General features: G+C 40.8%; 2 protein-coding genes across 4 annotated transcripts; one reads left to right on the forward strand and one right to left on the reverse strand.

The window, feature by feature from the left end:
• Window positions 1–561: 561 nt before the first annotated feature.
• prmt8b (protein arginine methyltransferase 8b) lies at window positions 562–14,212 on the forward strand. Of its 3 annotated transcripts, none has more exons than XM_086269283.1 (11): window positions 562–1,103; window positions 1,202–1,326; window positions 1,947–2,171; window positions 3,326–3,481; window positions 4,103–4,166; window positions 5,248–5,390; window positions 5,733–5,820; window positions 8,018–8,133; window positions 9,688–9,838; window positions 12,178–12,299; window positions 12,903–14,212. In XM_086269283.1, the coding sequence occupies exons 2-11, from the start codon at window positions 1,258–1,260 to the stop codon at window positions 12,984–12,986; spliced, it is 1,218 nt and encodes a 405-aa protein (XP_086125409.1). In that variant the 5' UTR covers window positions 562–1,103; window positions 1,202–1,257; the 3' UTR covers window positions 12,987–14,212. The 3 variants fall into 3 exon arrangements, with proteins under 3 accessions (XP_086125409.1, XP_086125410.1, XP_086125408.1); XM_086269284.1 differs by having other exon boundaries at window positions 562–922; XM_086269282.1 differs by having other exon boundaries at window positions 562–1,326.
• Window positions 12,651–23,899, reverse strand: cracr2ab (calcium release activated channel regulator 2Ab). Its single transcript, XM_086269281.1, has 18 exons — window positions 23,785–23,899; window positions 22,739–23,112; window positions 21,638–21,749; window positions 20,834–21,023; window positions 20,560–20,706; window positions 19,045–19,135; window positions 18,401–18,496; window positions 17,936–18,123; window positions 17,762–17,833; window positions 17,427–17,475; window positions 17,258–17,340; window positions 16,376–16,934; window positions 16,154–16,286; window positions 15,613–15,694; window positions 14,763–14,877; window positions 14,477–14,578; window positions 14,319–14,395; window positions 12,651–14,224 (listed from the first exon to the last, which is right to left on the reverse strand). The coding sequence occupies exons 2-18, from the start codon at window positions 22,892–22,894 to the stop codon at window positions 14,137–14,139; spliced, it is 2,340 nt and encodes a 779-aa protein (XP_086125407.1). The 5' UTR covers window positions 22,895–23,112; window positions 23,785–23,899; the 3' UTR covers window positions 12,651–14,136.
• Between the last annotated feature and the right edge of the window lie 171 nt (window positions 23,900–24,070).

The raw sequence follows: 24,070 nt of genomic DNA on the forward strand, positions 1-24,070 counted from the left end.
ATTTTCATATCGCAACGAATACATGACTGTTTCCATGCGTTGTCTGTGGTAGACTACTCAGTCATGAATCGGGTCAAATAGCTTTTTTTGTACGTTTTGGTTGTAACACTGAAAAAAGATATCGTCAAAATCATTTTTAGCTTTCCACAAATTACCATGAAATTATAAACGGAATCAACTTTCAAGTAACAATGTAACTATAACATGATTCTGATAGGCTTTGTGCCAAGTAATTAAAAACTATTTACTGCTACTAATCGGAAGCTGCACACCTTTAATCGATTTACAATTCAGATATCATTAAGGGACCTATAGGTAGCCTACACCTCTCTCAACATTAAACAGCCTCATGGTCAGAATTAGCATACCACGTTTGTATTGCAGTTGTTGTTTTTTTCTTCTCCAACTCAAACACCTGTGTTATATAAGCGAGCCACTAAGAATCTTGCCGGTTGCCTGGGTCCTTTAACTGTGGGAAAGTCTGGTGTGAGAAGGAATCTAGCTTTGAGAAGGCAGAGATTAAGCTATTCTTTTTGGTGACAGTTGTATTTTTGTCACCACTCGTTTCATGTCGTCAGCGGGGTCCCAGTTTAACGGGCAGGCGGGTGCACACTAAGCAGTTTGAACTCCCCTTTTTAAACTTTCTCTGCGGAGAAAGCCTTCGGCGTTACAACTAAAAGGGCTTTAACACAAGAGTCGGAGTCCCTGTGATGAGAGCTGTTTCCAAGAGATGAAGTGGCTGATGAGAAGCATTTTTGTGGAACTGCTTTTGTAATACGCGACTGAATGTCTTTCTTGGTGGTGGTGCGGCACATTTCGCGTCTTCTCTGATAGCCTGCTTTTACCGGAGATGTAAAAATGAGCGAGCGGGTTACGCTGAAGCGGCGCACGAGGGTTTTAACGGAAGGACCGACTAGTGCTGGTATCAAACCTACAACCTTCTACTCGCAACACCATCTCTCCAGCCAATAGACTGCTCTGCCTCCCTGAGTCCTCCCACTAAAAACAACCTGTATCGCATTTATAGTATGGATATCCGAACGTTTCACCTCGCTCAAATTCATATTCACAACTTTCCACCGGGAGTGGGTTTAGCCTAATTTGTAAGAAATTGTGATACATTCTTAGAATGACCCTCACTTTTCCGTGTGTTCCAGTCATATTCTGTGGCTCTCTGTTATTTTCCCCACGTTTCTATTAGGATTTCAGAGCCCCCGAACACTTAAAAGAGTTGTAGCCTAAATCTCGTCGGCTCTCATGGGACTGAGGCATTCGTCGCGTTGTTTGCTGCTACGGCGGAAGATGGCGGAGGCGGACAGCTCAGAGGTAGGGACCTTGTGGTGTCCTGCACCGCATTTAGCGGGACCGGTGAACTCTCCGTCTGGTATTTTTCGATCGTGTCAACACATTTGGTGTAGATATTATGCATATCTCTGTATTTTTCAGCGATAATTATGGAGACGAGTTTAAGAATAGATTTTGCACTGATGGCTTGTAAGCTAAGTAAAGTGCATGTCCTGCAGATGTCAGGACAGCTCTAGACTCAAAAGACGCATGGAAATGCAGTTAAAATAGACGATGCATATGGAATATTTGCATTTTGATTAAGTGGTTCATTACTGATGCACGGACATGGGCTGCTGAACGTGATAATGTCCGCTGTCCTTGGTGCTGAAGCGGAACCTGCATCTCTTGCCGGCTCCTCCATGAGTGCACAGTGTATCACCGCTGTCTCATATGTGTTATGGAAATGGCTTTACAATACAATTAAAAAACATTTCAGAGTTTATTCTTGGTTTGAATTGAATGATCTCTCTAGAAGACCGTTATTAACCTGTAACCTATGTATTCCCATAATTTCGTTTTAAACCATTAACTTGACTGTGATGTCTAAATGATGCTACAAACTCTCCCTTTTTTTTTCTTTTCTTGTATGTCCTTAACAGAGGCAGCAGCCTGTAATGTCCCCCATTTCTCAGTCTGCTCAGCCCTCCCCACTGCCTAAACCAGTGCCTACTACCCACCATGTGCCCTGCGTTCCCCATACGCCTCATGTAGCAGCACTGGCCACCTGTCCTGGTCGAGGCAAGATTGCCAAGTTCATCAGCCCCGAGGAAATGACATCACGGGACTACTACTTTGACTCTTATGCTCACTTTGGCATCCATGAGGTATGCAGACAGGGCTGGAAAAACAGCAGCTTGGTATGATTAGAATTTTTAAAAAAAGGCACCCCCTTGACTCTTTCTATCTTTGCCAAGGAATTTCAACCATGCTTGGCTGGCTTTACACTAGTAGGATATGTCAAAAAATAACCTAAACCGATTTAACACTATAATATACAAGGACAATTGGGCTTTTATTTTGATTTTGATGCATATTCTTATGCTGTATTTTCAATAACTGTGAACCTTGTGCATACAGAAATCAAACCTTCAGTTCAGTAGATCCACTTAAGGTAACAGATGCCAAGGGAAAGCCTAACGAACGACTAAAAGCAACAAAATGGAGACAAATAAAAACAGAACTCTCAGAATCTGCCCTTAAAAGGAGTTTGAGATTTAAACAAAAGCATCTGCAACATTTTTGAAATTATTAAATTTATCGAATAATAAACTCCCAGCATGAACCAAACTTTAAGTATTAAAAGTGATTTCAGTAGCTGACAACTGACAAAACACAAGGCTTTTCTATTACCAAGCACCACTAAAAACATTATATGCATGGTAAAAATCCATATTCAGCACTCCAGTAGTAAAAAGTGTTTGTTTGTCTTTTAAAACTATCTGAAGTAAAGTGCCAAGGCCAAAGCCCAACTAATGACCTTGGTATGTGACAAAGAGATGGTGGAAAAGTTTAGGAACATATAGACCTCTTAAACAGTGTCTGCATTTAGCATATAGGTCAGCTTTTTGTCTGCTTGCAGTCAACCAGTGTGTCCTGATTAAAGCAGTGCAAAGTGAAAAAGAAGGAAAGTGGGATATGTGAATGGGCTCAGGGAGAAGGGTATCAGGCAGTCCCCAAAGGCTTTGTGTTGTACTCCTGTCTATTTCAAGAAGCTCTGCCACTGTCACTAACGCTTTTGGCCTAAATACTGCCTTTTCCATATCATTACTCATGGAAAAAAAATCAATGTATTCTCAAAACTGCCCACACTTGCCACAATGTAGATCCATTATGTAACATAATGTGTAATATGTATTCCTTTGAGGATTTTTATGAATCATACTGCTCTTTGGTAGTTGAGTTTTTGGTCCTTTGTATGCGTGCCGGTACTGGAAAAATCATCAGGTAACATGGACTCTTACTCTTATTATCACTGCAGGAGATGCTGAAAGATGAGGTGCGGACACTGACCTACAGGAATGCCATGTACCACAACAAGCACGTGTTCAAAGATAAAATAGTCCTGGATGTCGGTAGTGGCACTGGAATCCTCTCAATGTTTGCTGCCAACGCCGGTGCCAAACATGTGTACGGGGTGAGACAAATAGATGAACTATCTGACCACAAACAAATGCTTCACTGCAATCAAACATTCACTGCTGTTGTTTAAATCTTTATGAGAGAAATAGTTGCAGTCTACACATATTTGACTTCTGACTCCTCCATATCAAATACATTTATTTTAAAAAAGTATCCTGGCTTTTTAAAAATGTATCTTAAGAGCTTGTCAGGCAAACTCTGTTAGACAGAGGCAATAAGAGACACCTGGCTCCCCTTAGAGAGCAGCTGTAAGTGACAGGTTGGTGTTGTAACCCACAGTTATGTATGATTTATAGGCTGTAGTATACCCATGAATAGGAAGGTTTAATCATGAGTTTTCATTTGGCACCAGATCTGAGATGACTTATCTGGAAGAACAGCAGCTGCATCCATAGACACTGTTATTTGCACTTGAAGATGCAAAAAGCCCCTTAGTGTTTTTAGATGGATTTGATTAATTTTTTGTGTGTGTTTACTCACACTAAAACCCATGAAATATTTTCTAATTGTTGATAAATTGATCAAAAAAGTGTTTGTTTGTTTTTAATTTAAAGATAGACCAATAACTCCATGTCTCGACCTTTTAACTGGATGTTATTTTTCTGTGATCCTGCAGATTGAATGCTCAAGTATATCTGAATATTCAGAGAAGATTATCAAGTCGAATCACCTGCACAATGGTAAGAAGAAGTATTGTTTCTCATTACTGCCATAATCCCACATCCACCTATCTGAAGACAGAACGATGCAAACATATCTGGTTGAGAAGTAGCGTGTAAAATCTGTATATTTCCATCATTACCGTCACACTTGACAATATTAGTCACAGTCCTGATGGTTAAATGGCAGCTCGTCAAATAACAGTAATCTTTGCCATCAATCAGAATCCCCTCAGTGGGGCTTATTACCATTGTAAAATGCCACCCTGAACTTCACAGAGGGAGGATGGGAAACAGATGCTTGGTTTCATAACCTACATATTTGACATTAGGCTGGTTTTAATTTAATCTTTTATATTTACATTTCAGGTACTTGGCTTTTGATCCCCTGAACATAGACTAGTGGTAAAGTTATAATGTCAGGACTTCCGTTTATGCATTAATAACTATAAATATTCCAAAAGTAGATGTAGAACTGACTATCAGTCATTAGAAAAAGGTAATTTAACCTCCAATTGTGTTATTAGGGGCAGAGTATTGAATTGCTGAATTTTCCTGTAATTTCTGAATATTTGATAAATGAAATTTTGTGACTAGCTCAATTTACAAAACCTTGGCATAAATTCAGTAACTGCCCCTTTATGCTACTTTAGAAGGAAAGCATCTGTGCACTGCATTCATTAATGTTGTGGAACACAGATGGCTTAAATTCACTGAATGAATGAACACCTGCCCTGAGAAAATGTATACATTTTTAAAATTATTTTTCCTTATATTTAGTAATGAAATTAATGATATATACTGCACATCATAGGTCAATTGGTAATACAAAACTCCCTGCCGTGTAACACCTCTTTAAATTGGTGGTGTCTTCTTCCTCTGGAGGTCAAAGATGTCAGAATGGGGAAATGAGACAAATAAAATGCATGCACCAAAAAAAAAATCAGGCGCCAGATGACAACAATAATTAAGTTGGACTAATTTACAGCAATCCCAAGGCATACAAACATTGTCATTTGAGAATAAAGTCATTTGCTCTAACCTGATGAAGAAGCTGTGAAGTAATTTACTGCCTGCTGTTTTGTGGCTATGCACACTGCAGTCATTACCATCTTCAAGGGCAAGGTGGAGGAGGTGGAGCTGCCCGTGGAGAAGGTGGACATTATAATCTCAGAGTGGATGGGCTACTGCCTTTTCTACGAATCCATGCTCAACACGGTCATCTTTGCCAGGGACAAGTGGCTGGTAAGATGGTGCTGCGGGAGGTTTGGGGAGTTAAGCAGGGCTTTATGTGCGTGTGTGTCTGTGAGTGGCTGGCTGGACAAATAAGGCTATTTGACACATAGACACAGCACACAGCGTTGAAGTGGAGAATTTACTGTACGCTCGCTTGCATGTGTCTGCTCGCCAGATGCTGAGGTCATACATGAATGATCAGGTTGCTAACCTCAATGGCTGTCAGCAGGCTTTGAACTCAGCACATGTGATCTTTTATTACATGCCAGGTGTGTGAACAGTATGAGTGATTGATGGCCTTTGTGTGTGTGTTCACTGGATACCTGACTTTTGTTTTCTTCTTGTATTCAGAAACCTGGAGGCCTGATGTTCCCTGACAGAGCAGCGCTCTACGTGGTAGCCATTGAAGACCGGCAGTACAAGGACTTTAAGATACATTGTGAGTAGTTACGATACATTTGTTGCAGTTTCATTTAAATTCTTTCGGGCTTCCTCTCAGCTGTGTTTAACTAGTGCCCACTGTTGCGTCACAGCATGATGGTTCCTGTGGATGAGTAGTAGATAAAGTGCATATGAATGTTTGTTTAAATTTGGTTTGTATTCCGAACTGATTTAAGTAGTCAGTAAAACCAGATTACAAAAAGTCCAAAAGTTACATTTCAGACTCTACAGGTGTGAGTTAGCATGTTAATGTTTGTGGCAGTACAAAAGATTGAACAAGTGTTTACTTTGCTGGGAGAAAGCCTCTGTGAGGGTGAAAGGTAGCAGCCTAGGTTTGGGTCAGACCCGAGGCCCTTTCTTTTCCCACTTCATGCCTTTCTGTCTACTTTATATATGGTCTGATAAGGAGTCATGCAGCAAGACAATGATCCCAAGCAAAGCATCAAAGGTACAACAGAATGGCTAAAAATGGAAAACAAAACAATACTGCTGTTGCAATGCCCCAGTTAAAGCACAAACCTGAGTCTGATTGAAATGCTGCGTTGAGACCTTAAGAGTTGTGGATAAACAAATGCCCACAAACCTCAAAGAACTGAAGCAACACTGTAAATAAGAGTGGGCCAGAATTCCTCTACAACAATGTGAGAGACTGATAAAGTCACGTAGAAATTGCTGTTAAAGGTGGTTTTACAAGCTGCTAAAGTGCATAGTCCTGTGGAAGCTTTTTTTTTTTTTTTTTACATGACTGCAAATGAAAGTCAGTTTCTTTGACCAGCTTTAGACTTCATCAGTTGCTAAATTAAAATACTGGGTTCCACTCTCCTCACTAGTAGAGCAACTTGTTTATAATGTAATAATAATAATGTATACTTTATTGATCCCTGTGGGGAAATTTCTCTCTGCATTTATCCCATTCACTCAGTGAAGCAGTGGGCAGCCATTGGGCACCCGGGGAGCAGTGTGTAGGGACGGTACTTTGCTCAGGGGTACCTCAGGGTAGTCGTTCAGTGGATTCGAACCCCCAACCTACCGATCATGGGGCCACCACTCTACCTACTGAGCTTTGCCTGCTTGCCTCAAATGCCTCAGATGTTTTCAGTCCCAAACTGAAAACATCTGAAAAGAGCTAGCTACTTCTAAGACTGAACCAAAACAGTGAAGCTGTAGGTTATAAAACCAAACAGTACTTTATGTGACAGTGACAAGCCATAGATTTTTCTTAAATGCTGATTAGTGACTGCAAGGGGGAAAAAACCCAAAACATGCCACAGTAAAAAGCAGTACCTTCTGCAAAAGTGGCTAAAATGTACAGGGTATTTATTGGGTTATAGCCATAAAGACCATAAGATTAAAAATTGGGTGAATGCAAATAATTTTTAATTTAAGTGGAAGTAGTTTAATCTAGCATTGAAACCTGTTGTGCAGCAAGAGGTTCAAAAGCATTTAAACCAGCGTGTTACTTTTTATCCTGAACTGCTTTCTCTGCTCCAAACTCACGGCATGTGTTCAAATAGCTAACACAGCTGGAGGGCTGAGCTTAACATTGTGATCCAGTATTAAAGGTGCCATTCAAACCTGTACGTACATCGGCTTTGAATCTGGGTCAATAACGCCTACTGAGTTCCCTTTCACTGCACAGGTGGCCTCCTGTGCTTTATTGCATCTAAACATACATAAAGGTACATTCTTTCACATAAATCCCAAAAGAACTCACTTTACCCCAAACCCTCACACTCTTATTTTTAGTTTTTTTTGCGTTGGTGGCACACTCACCATCTCATGATACAGACTTAGTGTTTGGCCTCCTGACAAAGCAAGGTGGAGTGAAGGGACTGAGTGAGTGGGGGAGTGAATGTGTTTTTTGGTGTGTTTTCAGCCCAAATTATAATAAAACAAGGATGCCAGACATTCTGGAGGAGGTAGAGGAGGAGGCCAGAGTATATTTTCGGGACGGCTTGTCTTTCTCCACATACGGCCTGGATAGACAGAAAGACAGCGGGACTGTTCTTCCTGGCAGAGTCAAGCGCTCTGTTTTATTTTCTCTGCTACCTTTTTTGTGCTGACAGCTTAGCAGGAACAGGGAGAACAGAGCTTTGCTTGTGCCTGAAAACTGAAGGAGAAAAAAAAATCCAGAAAACACATATTGTGTGCATGGTCATTCACATGGGTATCTGGTTTGCTTTTTGTATGTACAGGGTGGGAAAACGTATATGGGTTCGACATGAGTTGCATTCGCAATGTGGCCATCAAAGAGCCTCTGGTAGATGTGGTAGATCCCAAGCAAGTGGTGACGAACGCCTGCCTTCTGAAGGTTAGTCTGCATTTGTACCAGTTTGTGAACGCGTTTTGTCTACAGTATGATTTCATACCTGTTTGTGGCACATATCCAAACACTTTTGTTTTTCTCTATCTCCTGGGTACATGAATTCCCAGAAAAAGTCAGACAGCTGTGATCCTCTGTCACTGTGAACATTCCCCATCTATTGAGTCTATTTTCTAGTACATAATAGAGATTTCTGGCTGGCTGTAATAGGCTGCAGCTCTGTTTTCATGCTTGAAGATACAACAGAAGCTTGTCTTTCATCTCGCAAATGAACAGAGGATGAGAGCATTCACAGAGGTGATAGCCTTTTTGTTTGTCCCCTCTACCTTTACCTTTTCTCTATTTCACTGTCCCTTTTCTCTCCATATATCATGTTTCTTTCTATTCCGAGCATTTTATGTCTTCATTGCCCCTTTTTTCATTATCTCTGTCTCACATCATTTTATAGTCTCGTTTCTCACTTTCACTTTTCTAATCACTCCACCGTTCCTTTCATCTTGTGTCCCATTCTCTGATTTTAAACAATGTCAGGCCTCAGTAGTCTGAGTGAATAGGGAGGTCTCACTCAGTGTCTCCCTCTGTGCAATGGTGAAATGTCACACAAGAGCAGGCATTGAGTCACCAGTGGGAATGAAATGGGCTCTCCATCAGTGTGATAAGCGATGGTCTTGCTTTTGTGTTAAGAAAAGGTGATTCATGTGTTAGGATGGAGGAGCTTAGCCACTGACATGCCTGTCTGAAATTTTATTCTCACTGCAGGTATCTTTTTTACATGTATGTATTCAGGGCATCTTCACCCCAACCCACCCCTGCCAGCCACTTCACCGCTTCTTAATTCAAACTGCCAGTCATTCCTCGCCTGCTAAAATTACAAAGTCGCTCCCGGGAATTTTTTTCTCTCCTCCTACAATTTGCTGTATACGATACTGGCCTGGTATCATTGGAAAGGACAGAGGTGTTAAATCACAATCTGTCATGGTGACGCCACATGGCCGAGTGCTCCAAAGCCCAATAGGCTGGGCAAGATGAACAGGTTGCAATTTAAAATAAAAATCCCCCTCCATCCTCCTAAATACAGCATCATCTACATGCAAAGCAGAGATGCACCTGCTCCTCTATTTTGAACCCAGTATGATGCCTAGCAGGTGACAAAGTACTTAGATCTGTGGCTACCTCAGTAAGGCAGTTTGATATAAAACACACACATATACTCACACGCACAAAACCTCCCTCCCTTGTAGACATGAGGGAGGACACCCACACAGCATGTGTAGTGCGAGCAGGCTTCATTTGCCAGCCGTGATTCAACCTGTGGGCTTTCACACACACACATATTCTTGCACATGCACAGTAATCATGGTGAATAATCAAGAAGCATTGACATACATGTGCCGCATGTGTATGTGAGAGATCGCAAATGGTGGTGGCAAGTTGCAAGCCTGTGATTGTACAGTGGCTCTATTCTGAAATAGCATGGTTATGGATTTCAAGCTCATTTGCCCTGACATATATAACATCAGCTACTGGCAATTTTATTTTCAGGAAGTGGACATCTACACTGTGAAGCCAGAGGACCTGTCCTTCACCTCAGCCTTCTGTCTGCAGATTCAGCGCAATGATTACGTCCATGCTCTGGTCACCTATTTCACCATTGAATTCACCAAATGTCACAAGAAGACTGGTTTCTCCACTGGTGAGGCTAAACAGGAGCCTTTTTTATTTTAAAGAGTTGAGATTTAAACCTCTGGGTCAATCAAATAGAAAAAAAAATTGTGTCACATATTTTGGTACAGTGTGTGTAAAAGTCTTGATCAACCCTGGTAACCAGACTTCAAAATGTTAAACTGGTCTAACTGGTCGTTCTCCCAGCTTTCTGATAATCTTCCAGGGTTTTTCATTAGATATTGGCTGCTTTTTCACTTATTTTAAGGAAGAGGAATATTTCTTATTTGGTAAGCCACTTAACACTGACCTATGAATCATTCAAGCGTTAAAAAAAGGCACCTAGTTCAAGGGATGAATCAGTTTTATTTCCACACATAACAGATAACGTAGAAAAAAACGAATTGTAATTTTATCTTTTGGAACTCTGCGACTAGCAATTCATTACAAAAATACATAATTTGTTCCAATTCTTTAGCTGAATCTATCAAAAATTCCAAAGACACCACAGTTTAACAGCCCTAAAATGCTATTTCTGGACCAACAAGGTGATTCCTAAGATCTATTGTTAAAAACCTTGACATTTCTGAGCATGCTGGGTAGTCTAATTAACAATATTGAGGACACTGAACGGGTGGAGGACAAAAGAAATGACAAAATTATCTACAGCAGATGAACAGTGTCTGAAATGCATGTCTTTTAAAAAATAGAAAAAACTCCAGAAAAGATGCATCTGGTACTTTGGCTGATCCATCTACGGCTCAGTAAAGTCTCATGAGAAAGGAAGGGTGCCTGCAAAGAAGCCCTGTAAAACACAGGGGAGGCTCTCTCATGGTTTGGAGATGAATTTGTTGTGGAGGTGTGTTGGGGATCTTGTCAAAATCGATTCAATAACAAACACAGAAAAGTGCAGTTAGGTTTGTGCCACCGTGCAATATAATGTGGAAAGAGATTGGTAACAGTTTGATTTATCAGCATGACAATGATCCCAAACACAGAAAAACACACATGGAACTATCAGTCATGAATCGAACTATCAATCAGGGGTTGGCCAGAGCCTGAATCTCTGGATCATCCCAACAAGGAAAAGATCAAAAGACAGCCAACATCCATGGAAGAATTCTGAATGTCCTTCAAGAAGCCTGGAGAACTATTCCTGAATAAAACTCGTTTCAACAAACTGCTGCACCCATTTCCCATCATTGAAGGAAAATATACAGAATTGAGGGGTGATTCAAGCCATTTCCACAGTACTGTACTATACATTTTTGATATTACTTTCTCCATGTGGTGCTTATATAGTGAGGTTGTGTTATGCTGCATAGCAGACAAGGACAATTACTTCCCAGGATTGTCTATCAGGACTCTATTGCAATGTACCCAATGCGATGCAACAGAAAGGTTTATGAAAAGAGTGGACAACTCCTGTAGTTCACTTTCAATGATAAAACAATTCTAAGGAACTTTAAATGTCTACACTCACAATCTTTTCTGAAACTTATGCCTTAAAACACATATTCTCCAAATCCACTTGTTATTTAACTGAAACACCAATGAGTGACATTTCTTTTTCACTTGTGATCAGTTTTATTTGTCACAGCAAGTGTGTTTCAGAACTGAACTGAGGTGTTCAGCGATTCACAGATTTCAAAACCTGATATAAATATTATTTCTCCTAGATTATTCAGTTATTTTACACCACAAAAGTTTATAAAATGTATAAAACTGTAGCCAAGGATACATGAAGATTTGCTTGCACCGTTAAGCAGATTCACATCCTGGCTCGCCCCGCAGCCACTTGAGTAGTTTGAGCAGTGAATCAGTGGATATTAAATGGATGGCGCTCCATTTCTGCACCTTAGCTCTTGGTTACACTCTGCTGGTGTTACGTGACCAGTGTTTGAACCAGCAGAATCACCGAGCGCGTCATCATGCTGTTGAGGACACCTATTATAGTAAAATATGTTATGCAAGCTTATGTTAATACATTCACGCATCCGGTGCTTACATAATATCACGTAGAGGAGGTTCTATTTTTTGGCTGTCTGTTGGCCCTGAGGCTGAGCATCACCGAAGGAGATCTCTTCTATCTGCCTCTGTATTTTTCCCATTGGATGAGAGAATTTCAGGCACTTTGCTGTTATACTTCTTCTATGCTAACATGCCGAATGCAGTCTAGTGCCTGTCAAGACTATTCTGTAAATCTTTTTATTTCCCCTACTCCTCTTTACTCCTCTTTCCTCTTTCCTCACCACCATTCCTCTTTAACCTAATTTCAAATTCTCTCCTCCTCTCTCTTTATCATCTCCACCATCTTTCATTTTCACTTCCCTGCCTTTTCCCTTGCCCTCCATCACATCCTATCTTTAGCTCCAGATGCCCCAAGCACACACTGGAAACAGACTGTGTTTTATTTAGAGGACTACCTAACTGTCAAGAAGGGAGAGGAGATCTTTGGCAGTCTTGCTGTCAGGCCCAACGAGAAGAATGTGGTAAGACTAAAAATTTTCAAGACAATTCTCTAGACTTAAAAAGGGAATTTACCTAAATTACAACAGCAGCAACATACTTAGAAATATAATAAAGATATGGATACAAATAGTGGGAAAAGTCCTCTTTTTACTATAGATAAACCTTCAATTAGTAAAAAATGCCATATTTTTAACATCCTGTTTTACTGTAGACTGCCTCTAATAGCGCATATTTGCTTAGCAAGCAAAAAGTAGCTGGTTTAATTCCAGCCTGAGCCACAAAATCCCCTTTGGGGCTGCGTCAGGAAGAGCTACCCACTACGGTGACCCCTTGTGGCAAAGGAGCTGCTGAAAAGTAGCTGCTTCTTCTGTATCCTGACCACACACCATTAAATAACAGAAAATATTCAAATAATGGTATGTCCTATGTTCCCTGTAGTTATTGTTAATAATAGAAAATGTCCTGTTTATTTGCTGTGTGCATGCTGTTAATTAATAGAGAATCTCTTTTCTTTTTAATTAAGGAAATATTTCTTACAGTGCTGCTTGTCCTTCGCCTTTTTGGTTGTGTGTAATTCTTTGTAACTGATTACTTCAATTCACTTTTGGTAATGTTTGTTGCAGCGTGACCTGGAGTTCACCCTTGAGCTAGATTTTAAAGGACAGCTATGCGAGGCCGCCATTTCCCACGACTACAAAATGCGTTAAGAACAACAGACCAAGCCGTGCCGCAGACCTAGCCTCAGCCCCTCTGGTCAGCGAGGGGGAGGGCACAGGCTCTCCAACAAGCATTCCAGTTTGCCAGGGAGGGCATCTGGGCGCATCTGATTGGATGCCATCAAGCCAGCATCTAGGTGATGTCATCACAATAGGCACGTATCTATCAGCAATAGTGCCATCATGTGTACCAACTTGATTGACTCGGGCACCTCATTGAATGTATCATCCTACTTGATTTTTTGGTCTGTTTCTGAGAATTATTTTGATTGATGTATGAAATGAAAATCATTTATTTATTTATTATTATTATTATTATTATTATTATTATTATTATTACAATGAATGGAAAACGATTAACTTGTGTGATGTTAAGAGGATTATAGCACAGTCATTAACTGTTTTACCTTTAGTAACATTTATTACATATTGTATAATTGTATAGAGAGTACAGTAATTCATTGCTTTATTTTAGCAAGTATCTGCATGTGAATCCTTTTTCATTTTTTAATTTCAGAAAGATGTGAAATGGAATTTATTTCTTTAATTACTGAGAACTTTGGTGCCAGAAAAAAGAGAAGAATGCCTCAGAACAGTAACAAACATGATGCAATTATGCCATGTACCACTTTGTTTAGAGATCGGATGATCAAAGAATATGAAAAAAAAAAAGAATGTGGTGATGAATAAAATGTCAAAGAATCAAATAATTTATCCCGCTTTCATTTCAAACTTGAAGCAAAGATTCTGTTATGAAAAGGCTACAGTATACTTCTGATTTTCCTCTTAGGTAAAAGGATTTTATTTAATTGCAATAAGGAATATTCTAAATACTACAAAGAGACAATTTTGATTTGGCATTTACAGGTAATGGCACAACTTTTTGTTTTACTGTAGAGGAGCTCCTTTCATTAAAGTTTGACAGCAGTTTGTTCACACAGACTATACGGACTTCTACCGCATATTGATGTAAGCATTTACTGCCTTCCTGGTTTTAAAGTCCATTACTCTTTTCAGTTTTGTCTTCAAACATTTTAATCTCCACAGAAAAAAAAAAGATCTGCCTCTCAATAAACTGAGTATAGCAGTACAAATTTTTTTTTCCTATGGTTTTAGGTTTTCTTTGTGTTAGCTTGAGTCTTCACTTGCAGCAGGCTTTCTTCTTCACAGGCTGAGTGCTGAGTATGACTGTTGTATCTCTCACCCTGTCCTCCTGCTCCATTAACACTCTGAGTAAACAAAGAGGGGGAAAAAAGGCTTGACATCTGCTGCGAATCACAATGCAGCCCCAGTGCACTGTGTATCAGATTGTTTTGATCTTACCTGGCCAGGTGAGTCAGGGACTCTGTCACATTCTTTCCCGTGTAGGCACTGACCTCAAAGAACATCACCTTGTTTTCCTGAAAAGGGTGTGCACACAAATTCAGACCCACTGTTGTCCTAGAACAGACAATACTTGCACAAAAATGCATTAGATTTACATAAGCAAGTTGCTCAGCTTCTTTAAATGACACCTCCCTGTCTTCGTCCATGTCCATTTTGTTACCTAGCAAGAGAATAGGGATCCCTTCTCCTGCTGCTTCCTAAGAAAATAAAGAACAGTGTTCCAGAGCTTCCCATTTCAGGATTTGCCAAAGATGTGAACTGCATAAACGTTATGAGCAATAACCCCAGCTTTTAAGAATGTGAATTCCAAAATTGGACGAACTGAACCATGCATGCAGCAAAACAAGACTTGCACAGGACTGAATGGGTCAAAGGTCCAACCTGAACATTGGTGAGCCAGGGCCACACAGCCTTGAAGCTCTCCTCCACTGTAACATCATACATCACCACCACACCATCTGCCTTGCGAAAGAACTGCTTGGTTATGCTGCGGTACCTGTGTCAGTAGCAGGATTTGAATGTCAGCACAGTGGCCCATTTTTCAAATGTGAGTATAAGAATACATTATGTGCATCCACCTCAATACTGATACAATAATACTACATGGTTATTGTTTTATAGTGACTATTCAAGAAAAGAAGAAGAAGTGTTGGAAATACGACACATTTTTTTTGTAATTTTGTTTCTGTTCACTTCTACGGAGGATTTGAAACACTCAAGAAGTCCATAGTATTGGATTTAATTCAAAGGTTTTGACAAAAGTAATGCATTAAGTGAAATAAAAACATTTTTATACAGTATCTCTAATTTTCAGTCTTCCGAAACGTATTAACCAAACTGTATATACTGTATACACTTCCATTCATGTAAAATAAAGTATTGCAAGAGGAATTGTGTTTATTAAGAGGGCATATTAGATCAATTCTATAAAAATTTTTTTTACATAAAATAAAGTAATACAGTGGCAGAGTAAAAGCATAATTAAAGGAAATTTGCAAGTGTGGAAATTTTGTTTTGAGAATGTAAAGTCATAATTTGTTTAAAAAAAGCTCACAATTTCTCTCAGATTAAACCTAAGATTGGAGGAAGGTTGCAATAAACTGACTATATATTCAGACTTTGGATACGATATTCTTGATTAGCATTTTATTGGTAAGCTTAAAGTTGCAAGATATTAGTGGTTTATATCCAACCAGTTAACTGAAATATGCTGAAGGAAGTGGTCACTCACCTCTCTTGGCCTGCAGTGTCCCAAAGCTGCATGGCTACCTGCATATTGTCCAATGTTAATGTCTTCACACTGTAGTCAATACCTGATTTAAAAAACAACAACAACATATAATAACATATAATACATAATCGAACATAATATAAGGACACACTTCTCACATTTAATTTAGGTTTGATTTTACTTCTCGTTTTCACTACGAAGAAGCAATGATATAAATGGCCAGTAGGGGGATCAAAGTGCCTGTGCTTCATTCCAGCAGAAAAAGGGGTGAGAAAGGTGGTGACAACAAGGCATAAAAGGAGGATTGGAAAAGATGAAAGCGAGGATAAAGAAAATTCATCCAAAGTGACATAATCTGTAGTACAATCAGTGCCAGGGCTCTTAGACAGGCAGTGTGACTTCACAAGCCCTTTCATGTGATGCTAAATCGCCCCCCAGTATTCAGGAAAGGCATCCACAGCCACACTCGCACACATGCCCTTCAGATCTGTTTAAAACGGGCCCTGAAACATCAATAAAATATGACTGCCTTTCTTCTCACCCACAGTAGCAGTTGTGGAAGGGTGGAAACGGCCCTCACAGAAGGAGCGCAGCAGGGATGTTTTCCCAACGCTGGAATTTCCAACCAGGACCACTTTAAACAGGCGGTCTGGGGCAAACAGTTCTTTCGCCTTCTGTAGGCGAGCAATTAGAAAGACAGTTTCATTACCTCTCCAGTAACTTATCTAAAAGCATATATAAAAGTGGGGAGCCGTAAACACACCTGTGAGGTTTCCTTTCCCACAGGCTGTCCTCTTGGAGATACAGGTGGGGTCTTCTTCGATTGAGTAAAGTAGGATTTCCTTGCAGGAGGAGCTTCTTTTGACACTGAGATGTAACGTGGGGAAGCACTGAGGTCGCTCCTTCTGTCGTCTTCTTCCTCCTCATCCCTCTTGTCTTCCTCCTCGCTGAGCTGGTGCAGTAAGGGCTGAGGTCCTCCTTGGAGCAGGTGGGGCAGGTGGTCCTCTTCTATGGAGATGACTCTGCGGAGGGGCCACCCGTCCGGCGGGGCATCTAACACCTCCTCCTCTTCTGCCACCTTCTTATCAATTTCGACTTTCTTTGATTTGTCTCTGCTTCTCCCTAACACCCTCTTGCTGGTGGCCATTTTGGTGGACAGCCTTTTGGCCTTTGTCTTCACGTCGTGCACTTTAGGCAGAACGGGGCTGATGTGACCGTTGGCTAAGCCAGAGTTCCTATTCGCTGAAGGCCTTTGTTGGCACACAGGGCTGCTAGCAGCTGTGGTGGAGGGAGCAGGGGTGGCAGTGGTGGTGTCATCTTCACTACAGGAGGAGGAAGCAACAAAAACGATTTGAAGGTGCTCTATAGGCAAGGCCTCCAGAGATAGGTAGGACCCATCCACCAACAGTGAGGCTCTTTGGGGACAGAGGAGAAACAGAGGATTTACTGGATCAATTCACTTGAGTTTTCTAATATTGCTACTTGATAATTTGGCTATTTTTTGTGAGTATAAGGAATCAGACATCCTCTGTTTTTCCTCCTTTGATGCATGATTTTTACATCACATTTGTCATTTGTTGCATAGGAAGCAATCTGACAGGGATGAATTCTGTTAAAAAGAGTACTTGAATGATGAATGAATCACCTTTTTGCCGGCTGACTGCTGTCATCAAATATATTGCCGAGGCCCGCTCTCTGCTTCTGCTTCTTTCTGAGTGAGGTTCGAGGCTTGTTTACAAAAAGAAGGTGCATTACTCAGCTATTCTAGTGCTGTAATCGAGTTAATGCAGTTACATAAAATACTATTTACTTACTACACCACAGCACAAGTCTCGCTCATCCTTTAAATGCTTGTTCATCTCTCTGGGAAGTTAAAGAAGGGATGTTAAAGAGTGTTTTGTGCTTTGCAAATCCTTGAACCTTGGAGTTTGATTCATAGGGTTTGGCCAGTTAGGACTAAACCAGGAGCCAAAATGAGTAAAACAAAAGTTGTGGTCAGAAACTTATATCCACTCAACATTGGCATGAATGATTGTACAACTTTTGGATTGTCTCCAGTCCACACAGGCTCAAAAGTGTGCATACAGGCTCATCAAAAACTCATGGACTATTACCCAAGTTTGAAAAGTGCTGGGTGTTCTCATTATACCTGAGGAGGTCAAGCTGCTTCATTAGACTTTGCTTTTCCCTCTGCAGTCCTTCAGTTACTCGGTACATTTCCCTGAAACAAGACAGAAGAAACTTGCTTTTAAATAGCTACTCTATGGCATCTGTTTGCACACTGCAGGGAAACACAGTTAATACAAACAATGCTTATACGCACATTTCTTTCTCCCGTTGTAGCCGGGAGGCCTGTTCCTGCAGCATAGCCAGCTGTTCCTGGGCCAGCACCAGCTCCTGGCTGGTGCTCTCCAGCGCTCTGGACAACTCATTGTTGGTCATTTTCAGTTTGACGTTCTCTACGTTGCTCTCCTGCTTCTCACTGCTCAGCTCAGAGCACTGGTGCTCTAACTAAACAGGGAGATATTCACAGGAGTTATAATACACTAATGATGGGTAAGTGTACTTAGGGGATATCTGCACAGGGAACAAAACAGTGAGGTTTGGTGTAAATCCTCTCTACACGACAGATGTAATGCCACATGCCCACTATTCAATAGTTACACATAACAAATGTTTTTACAGAGAGCTTAATTTTTTTTTTTTGTCATGCTGTTACAATGGTGGATGTTTCTTATTAAACATGACCGCAGAATTTCTTTGGGATGCTTCGTCCATATTAACTTACCCGTTTCTGCTTCTGGAAAAGCTGCTCCAAATCTCTCTCCTTCGTAAGAAGCTGGTGCTCCAGGTCCTGGCTGCGCAACTGAAGCCGCTCAGAGTCCTGCAGGACCAGAAGAAGAAAAGGTTCAACTTGCGGTTAAAAGAAAGTGCACAAAATTAACTCGAAAGGTAAAAACACTGCTGTCAATATGATATAATCCTTAAGCAAAACTACGCTTACATCATTACTACTGCTTGTTCTCTCTCTTTGAAAGACCCAGGATTTATGATAATGCAGAAAGTGGTCTTCCACTTTACTGAAATAACTGTCTAGTGGTTGAGTGTGGAAGACTATCAGCTTCCATAAGGAACTGCTTTTTTTTCCTTTTTCCTTGTGTTCCATCCATTTGCTTCCGCTTATCCTTTTCAGGGTCGCGGAGGTGCTGGAGCCTATCCCAGCTGTGTTGAATTCAGAATTAAAATGAGCACACAGAAAGTTATTTAAATTTGAAGTTGGTCATCTTGTGTCATAGAGTGCACTTCTGTACAGTGCAGTCCAGCATACATGTCTTTAAACATCTTGCTTTGTATTTCTGAATCTTTTTTACTTCTTCGGTTGCCAAGGAGATGCTTCATTGTCAGATTTTCTTCATGTCTGAGCTCTTTTACCTTTAGCAGCAGCCGTTCTTTCTCATTTTTGATCTGTGCCTCCATCTCTTCATATAAATACCGGATCTCACTGTCATGTGTTGCTGCCTTCCTGAAATGACACGTTAAGGTAAACGATTTATCGATGAAAGACACAAGGTGGTACATGTAATATCTAAAAACAGAACAACATTGCTGTCTACACTGTGAGCACTTGACATGCAAACACATTTTCAGACTACTGGTAAGTACAATCCCTGTAATGATCGTTAAGACCCCAGCAGCCAATTAGTTAAGTTTAGAAGAATAACAAGCTGTAACATGGTGCCACGCAGTACCATGAGTAAGCCTACATCCCACTGATGCTCATGTTGCATTTACAAAGACAAAAGACTATAATCATCAAGTATGTCATTCTGCATATCAGGGGAGTAAATACATTAATATACAGTACAAAAAAAAACAACCCCTTTGCTCTGTGTTCACTCAATCATATCATTAATGTGTTTGCACACCACTAGAAGGCAGTCAGAGTGTGGATCTAGATTAGTGGTCATTTGACAATGGATAAAGACGTTGTTCTATAGAGAATTACAGGTAAATCCCATGCACCAGGCTCTGGCTGGCGTCCACAATGTAAACACAATCCCACCCTTATGCCACTGATTATTTAGGGGCTAATGCATAAGAAGCATATTGGCTTTACTGTGGTTTTTGGTCCGTAAAGTGTTGGTTAAAACAAAGTAAATAAATAAAACATATATATATATAGCATATGCATTTCCTTACTTATAGTCTTGCCAAAAACCTGGCACCTCTTGAGATGGTATGCAGTGTCGTTAAAATATGAGGACAAGTGGAGGACAAAAGAAGATGAATAGTATCTTAAAGTCATGTCCTTAAGACACAGGGGAAAAAATTCAATAAAGACATCGCACAACGTCTGAAAGATGCATCTGGCCCTTCGTTTGAGCCATGTACTCTTCACAGAAGCCTTGTCAGAAATGATCGCAGTGGAAGAGTGGCTGTCAAGAAGACATTCTTAAGGAAAGGAAACAGGGAGGAAAGGCTGATGTATGTCTTATGAAGTGATGAATCCAGATTTGAAATTTCTGGTTCAAATCCTCTTCTGAGGAAGTCAGACAGAGGTACAAAGAGAAGTGAGAGTCTGACTGAATTATGGACTCAGAAAAGTACAGAATTTGATCCACCATCAACATCATATGGATAGTATCTGGTTGGCAAGAGCTAAATTTCTCAATATGACAGTGATCCCAAGCACACTGTAAACACACACACACATTCATATGAGCAATCCAAACAGGAAACAGCCAACGTGTTTTTATATAAAGAAATTAGGGGTGGCTCGAGACTGTTGCACAATGCTGTATTTCTTTCTCATTCCTTCCCTATATTGAGCCTCATGTCCAATATTTCGTCCACACTCATAGTCACTAAAAACCTTGTGAATGGGTAGAACACCATGAAAAGCCCCTTTTCCCTTGCCCTTTGTGTATGTGTTTTCTGCCCAACTACCTCTGGAGGGCGCTCTCCATCTCCTTCTTTTCCTGATGAGCTTCCTTGATTTGGTGGGTGACCCTGGCCAGAAATTCCTCAAAATTGGACAAGAGGTGAGGCTCATCACGTCTGAGCTGGATCCAAAGGCTGCGCACCTCGTCTGGACTGGAGAAAGAGAGGAGAAGGGGATAAAGAGGGAGAGACAAAACTCAACTTAGCTCACAGGTTTGTCAAGAATGGATCATGACAAAAAACAATAATGCACATAAGGTTTTGTTGTGATTAAACTCACTCTTCAAATACATTACTGGCTCCCAGGCTTTCCAGCAGCATGCAGAAGTGCCTCTCCTCCTCATCCTCAACTCCTGACAGCTTGGCTTCCCATTGGCTCTGATAAAGGGCTTCCTTAGCCCTGAAGACTGGGCCAGGGGCCTGATTTTGGTCATCAGTCACAGAGATCCTTCGACCATGCAAGAACTGACCTGAAACACACCCACAGCTTTTAAACTTGAAAGATAAATTCAAAAGCTTTTCATGACTTCCCACATCTTTTTCTCTTAGCTGCTCCCATTATCTGCCTCCCATTAGGCAAATGATCGCTACATCACTAAATCCACAAATCTTCTCTGTGGTCTTCTACTTTTCATTATTGTCTGGCAGCTCTATCTTCTCATCCTTTCTCTAGTCTCCTACCACCCTATCCTTGCCTCTCCAAACCGCTCTACCTGAGCTGTCCCTCTGATGTAGTCGTTTCTAATCCTGCCTACATCTGGTCACTTCTGATGAACACCTTAACACTCCAGCTCTACTTCCTGTCTTTGCTTTAGTAAACTTCCCCTTTTACTTTCGTCACAAATCAGCCCTGCCTGCATTTTTACAAACTATTCCTTATTATTCTATTTTGCACTTAAAGCCGCTCTGTTTTTTTGTGTTTGCAGAACTACAAGATACCTTTAAGTATTCAAAATCAACTTGAACTCAACTTGATGCTATAGTAATGTCTTCTATTTCAGGTTCGACATAGAGAAATCTATTTGGAGTAACAAGTGTGATATGTGTGATCCAAGCAAAGAGCCTCTGATGGCAGAAAACCTACTGAATCCAGAGGTGAATGCCTCCAGTGTGAGGTAACCCGTGTGGTCTGTATCCAGAGAGTCAAACACGTCTTCCAGCTCCTCTGCGGACAGAGGCAGCTCTCTGTGGAGCCTCTGCCAGGAGAAACACATAAACAAAAAGGACTTTAAAATACCACTGTGGTGAGCTGAACTCCACTTCAAAATGAAACACACTCACTGTAAAACCACTGCAAGTTACTTTTAAGACACAATAAATAAATGTCTCGTGATAAGTTCGCACCTTGAATCTGCTACAGTACATTTTCCTCTGTAGTGACACAGCTCAGACGAAGCTTACACTGACCTAACAGTTGCACTGAGGTTTTTATTTTTAACTTTTTTTTTTTTTTTTTAATGTAAGAGTGTTTTATTAAAAAAACCCTCAACACAAACCCACAAGAGCTGCCCTAATTAGCTGGGAGCACAGCTCACTAATGGTCAGACCTTTAAAAAGAGGCTTGCATGCATTGTTCCTGCCTGTGCTCTTCACTGCAGCCTGTGCGCTGAGAGAGTGGCATTATATTCATAAACATTTCCATCAGCCGTGCTGCTCCGACACTTCTCAGGCTGTTTGAGTGCTCCGAGTTCTTTAGCAACGGTAATATGAACTGAAAAAGTGACACTGAGTGTTCCCTGCTCGGTGCTCACTGTTATTAAAGCCCCGCAGGACACTAAATTGTTCCACAGGTAAAAGTGTGTCCTTTTGAACTGTTGTTCTTCTTAGCAGCGGCTTAATGCACTCACAGGTCCTCCACGGATTTTTAAAAACCGCTGAAAGAGTAAGAGTGTCGAGGAAAAACTGACCCCTCCCTGTTTTTCAAAGGAAATAAATATTCATATTGGGCTGGCACAATTATTAACCTAACTGGTGGAAAATGTTTACAGTAATGATATTAATAGATGGATTTGTTAAGGCTTACTTTCTGACAGTATATACACTGAATGATTAATCCTTGATTCATTAACTACCATTTAAAATGTCTTATATATATCTGCCTTAATAATGTGAAATTGTCAAATGCCTGCAGACTTTACAGAAGTGTGTAAAGTCCACAGAAACACACACAGCCTCCATCTCTAACCCTCATATCAGTGCGAGTGATGAAGCCTTTTCCCTCCACATCACAGGTCTGGAAGAACTCCTTGGTCTTGTCCAGCAGGGCAATGCAACCCCAGTCAGAGCCCCTCCTCTCTGGGCTCCGTCCAAAGCCATTCACCCCGTCCTCCTCCTCCTCCATGCTTGGCTGTGTCTCTTTTATCGTTATATATTTATTATTTTATGGACACTGTTGGGTGGTAGGTTGCATGTACTTTGAAGTTTTCTTCATTAGCCCTATATTCAGTCCTCTGGGCCTCCTAGAGTCACCATGACAACAGAGGCAGGAAGTAGCACCAGATGATGAGATCACTGATAACTTGGTGGCTTACAGACAGACTTAAACCTGGTTGCAGGTTCCTGTAAGACAGACAAAGAACTGTACTCAATTAAAAAAATTACGTGAAGGCAAGTTTAAGAAAACTAAAGTGGTTACACAAATAGCAGAGCACTACAGCTAAACTGCACTTCCCTTTTCTAGTAAGCCACTGACAAAGGTATGTAAATACACAGTAAAGGATTATCTTAATACTCCACCATACAGAACACATGACGGCACAATGCCTGCAAGACTGCTGCAAGCAGCAGATGAATTAATGTGTCCCCCTATGTGTTTTCCTCGCGCCTTTGTTTTGAGGTGCTGTCTTGTTTGCACTGCTCCGAGCTGGAGCGCAGTTTATGCTGTCAGGAATTCTAAATCTGCAGCAAACACTGCTGAAAGTGAAATATCAGAGGCAGGTGTTGGATTGTCAAGTCTTGAATTTGGATTTTTCCTGAAGGCTGTTTAATTAGTGCAAATTTTAACTTGGCTACAAACTAAGTGAGTACATACTACTAAGCAGCACTGCCACCTACTTTGTAAAGACAAAGACACTTAAACAACGTAAGTAAATTTCTGGGCCTTCCTCTGCAGCATATACAAAACTCTTGGCGAATTCTTTCTTTCCTCAGCTTTTGTATCTACAAGTTGCACAGGTTTGCATTTGTCCCTTTTTTCTTTAAATAAGTCAGAAACGGAAGGAAAGCTCTTACCTTCTACAAATGACGAGCACAACAAACTGAAACCTTTTGTATCCGCTCTCAGTATTAACAGAGCTGTGACCGCACTGTTTAGGAAGTCTTGCCTCACAGACGAGTGTTAGGCAAGTCATTCTGCAACCATGTGATGTCATGAGGAGGCAGCCTGAGGCTTTTCAGCCTGGGTCCACCCGCTGCTCTCACACTGAGATGGGGCTGCAGAGTGAGCTTACTCTATGCAGGCTACATGTGTGCAACATGTTTATGTAGTGTGTAATTAAGACAGCAGCATAATGAAGGC

The sequence above is a fragment of the Aulonocara sp. 'chitande type north' Nkhata Bay genome, linkage group LG17 (assembly GCF_057382095.1).
Source record: "Aulonocara sp. 'chitande type north' Nkhata Bay isolate Kocher_YH1m ecotype deep benthic linkage group LG17, A_spYH_male_GT1.1, whole genome shotgun sequence".
Lineage (NCBI taxonomy): Eukaryota > Metazoa > Chordata > Actinopteri > Cichliformes > Cichlidae > Aulonocara > Aulonocara sp. 'chitande type north' Nkhata Bay.

Coding starts and splice junctions, on each gene's coding strand:
- prmt8b (XM_086269282.1), top strand. CDS start 1,258: ATGGGACTGAGGCATTCGTCGCGTTGTTTGCTGCTACGGCGGAAGATG. Junction 3,482..4,102: donor GTGCCAAACATGTGTACGGG/GTGAGACAAATA, acceptor GTGATCCTGCAG/ATTGAATGCTCAAGTATATC. Junction 5,391..5,732: donor TTGCCAGGGACAAGTGGCTG/GTAAGATGGTGC, acceptor TCTTGTATTCAG/AAACCTGGAGGCCTGATGTT.
- cracr2ab (XM_086269281.1), bottom strand. CDS start 22,894: ATGGAGGAGGAGGAGGACGGGGTGAATGGCTTTGGACGGAGCCCAGAG. Junction 20,707..20,833: donor GCCAGTAATGTATTTGAAGA/GTGAGTTTAATC, acceptor CTCTTTCTCCAG/TCCAGACGAGGTGCGCAGCC. Junction 18,497..19,044: donor AAGAACGGCTGCTGCTAAAG/GTAAAAGAGCTC, acceptor CTGGTCCTGCAG/GACTCTGAGCGGCTTCAGTT.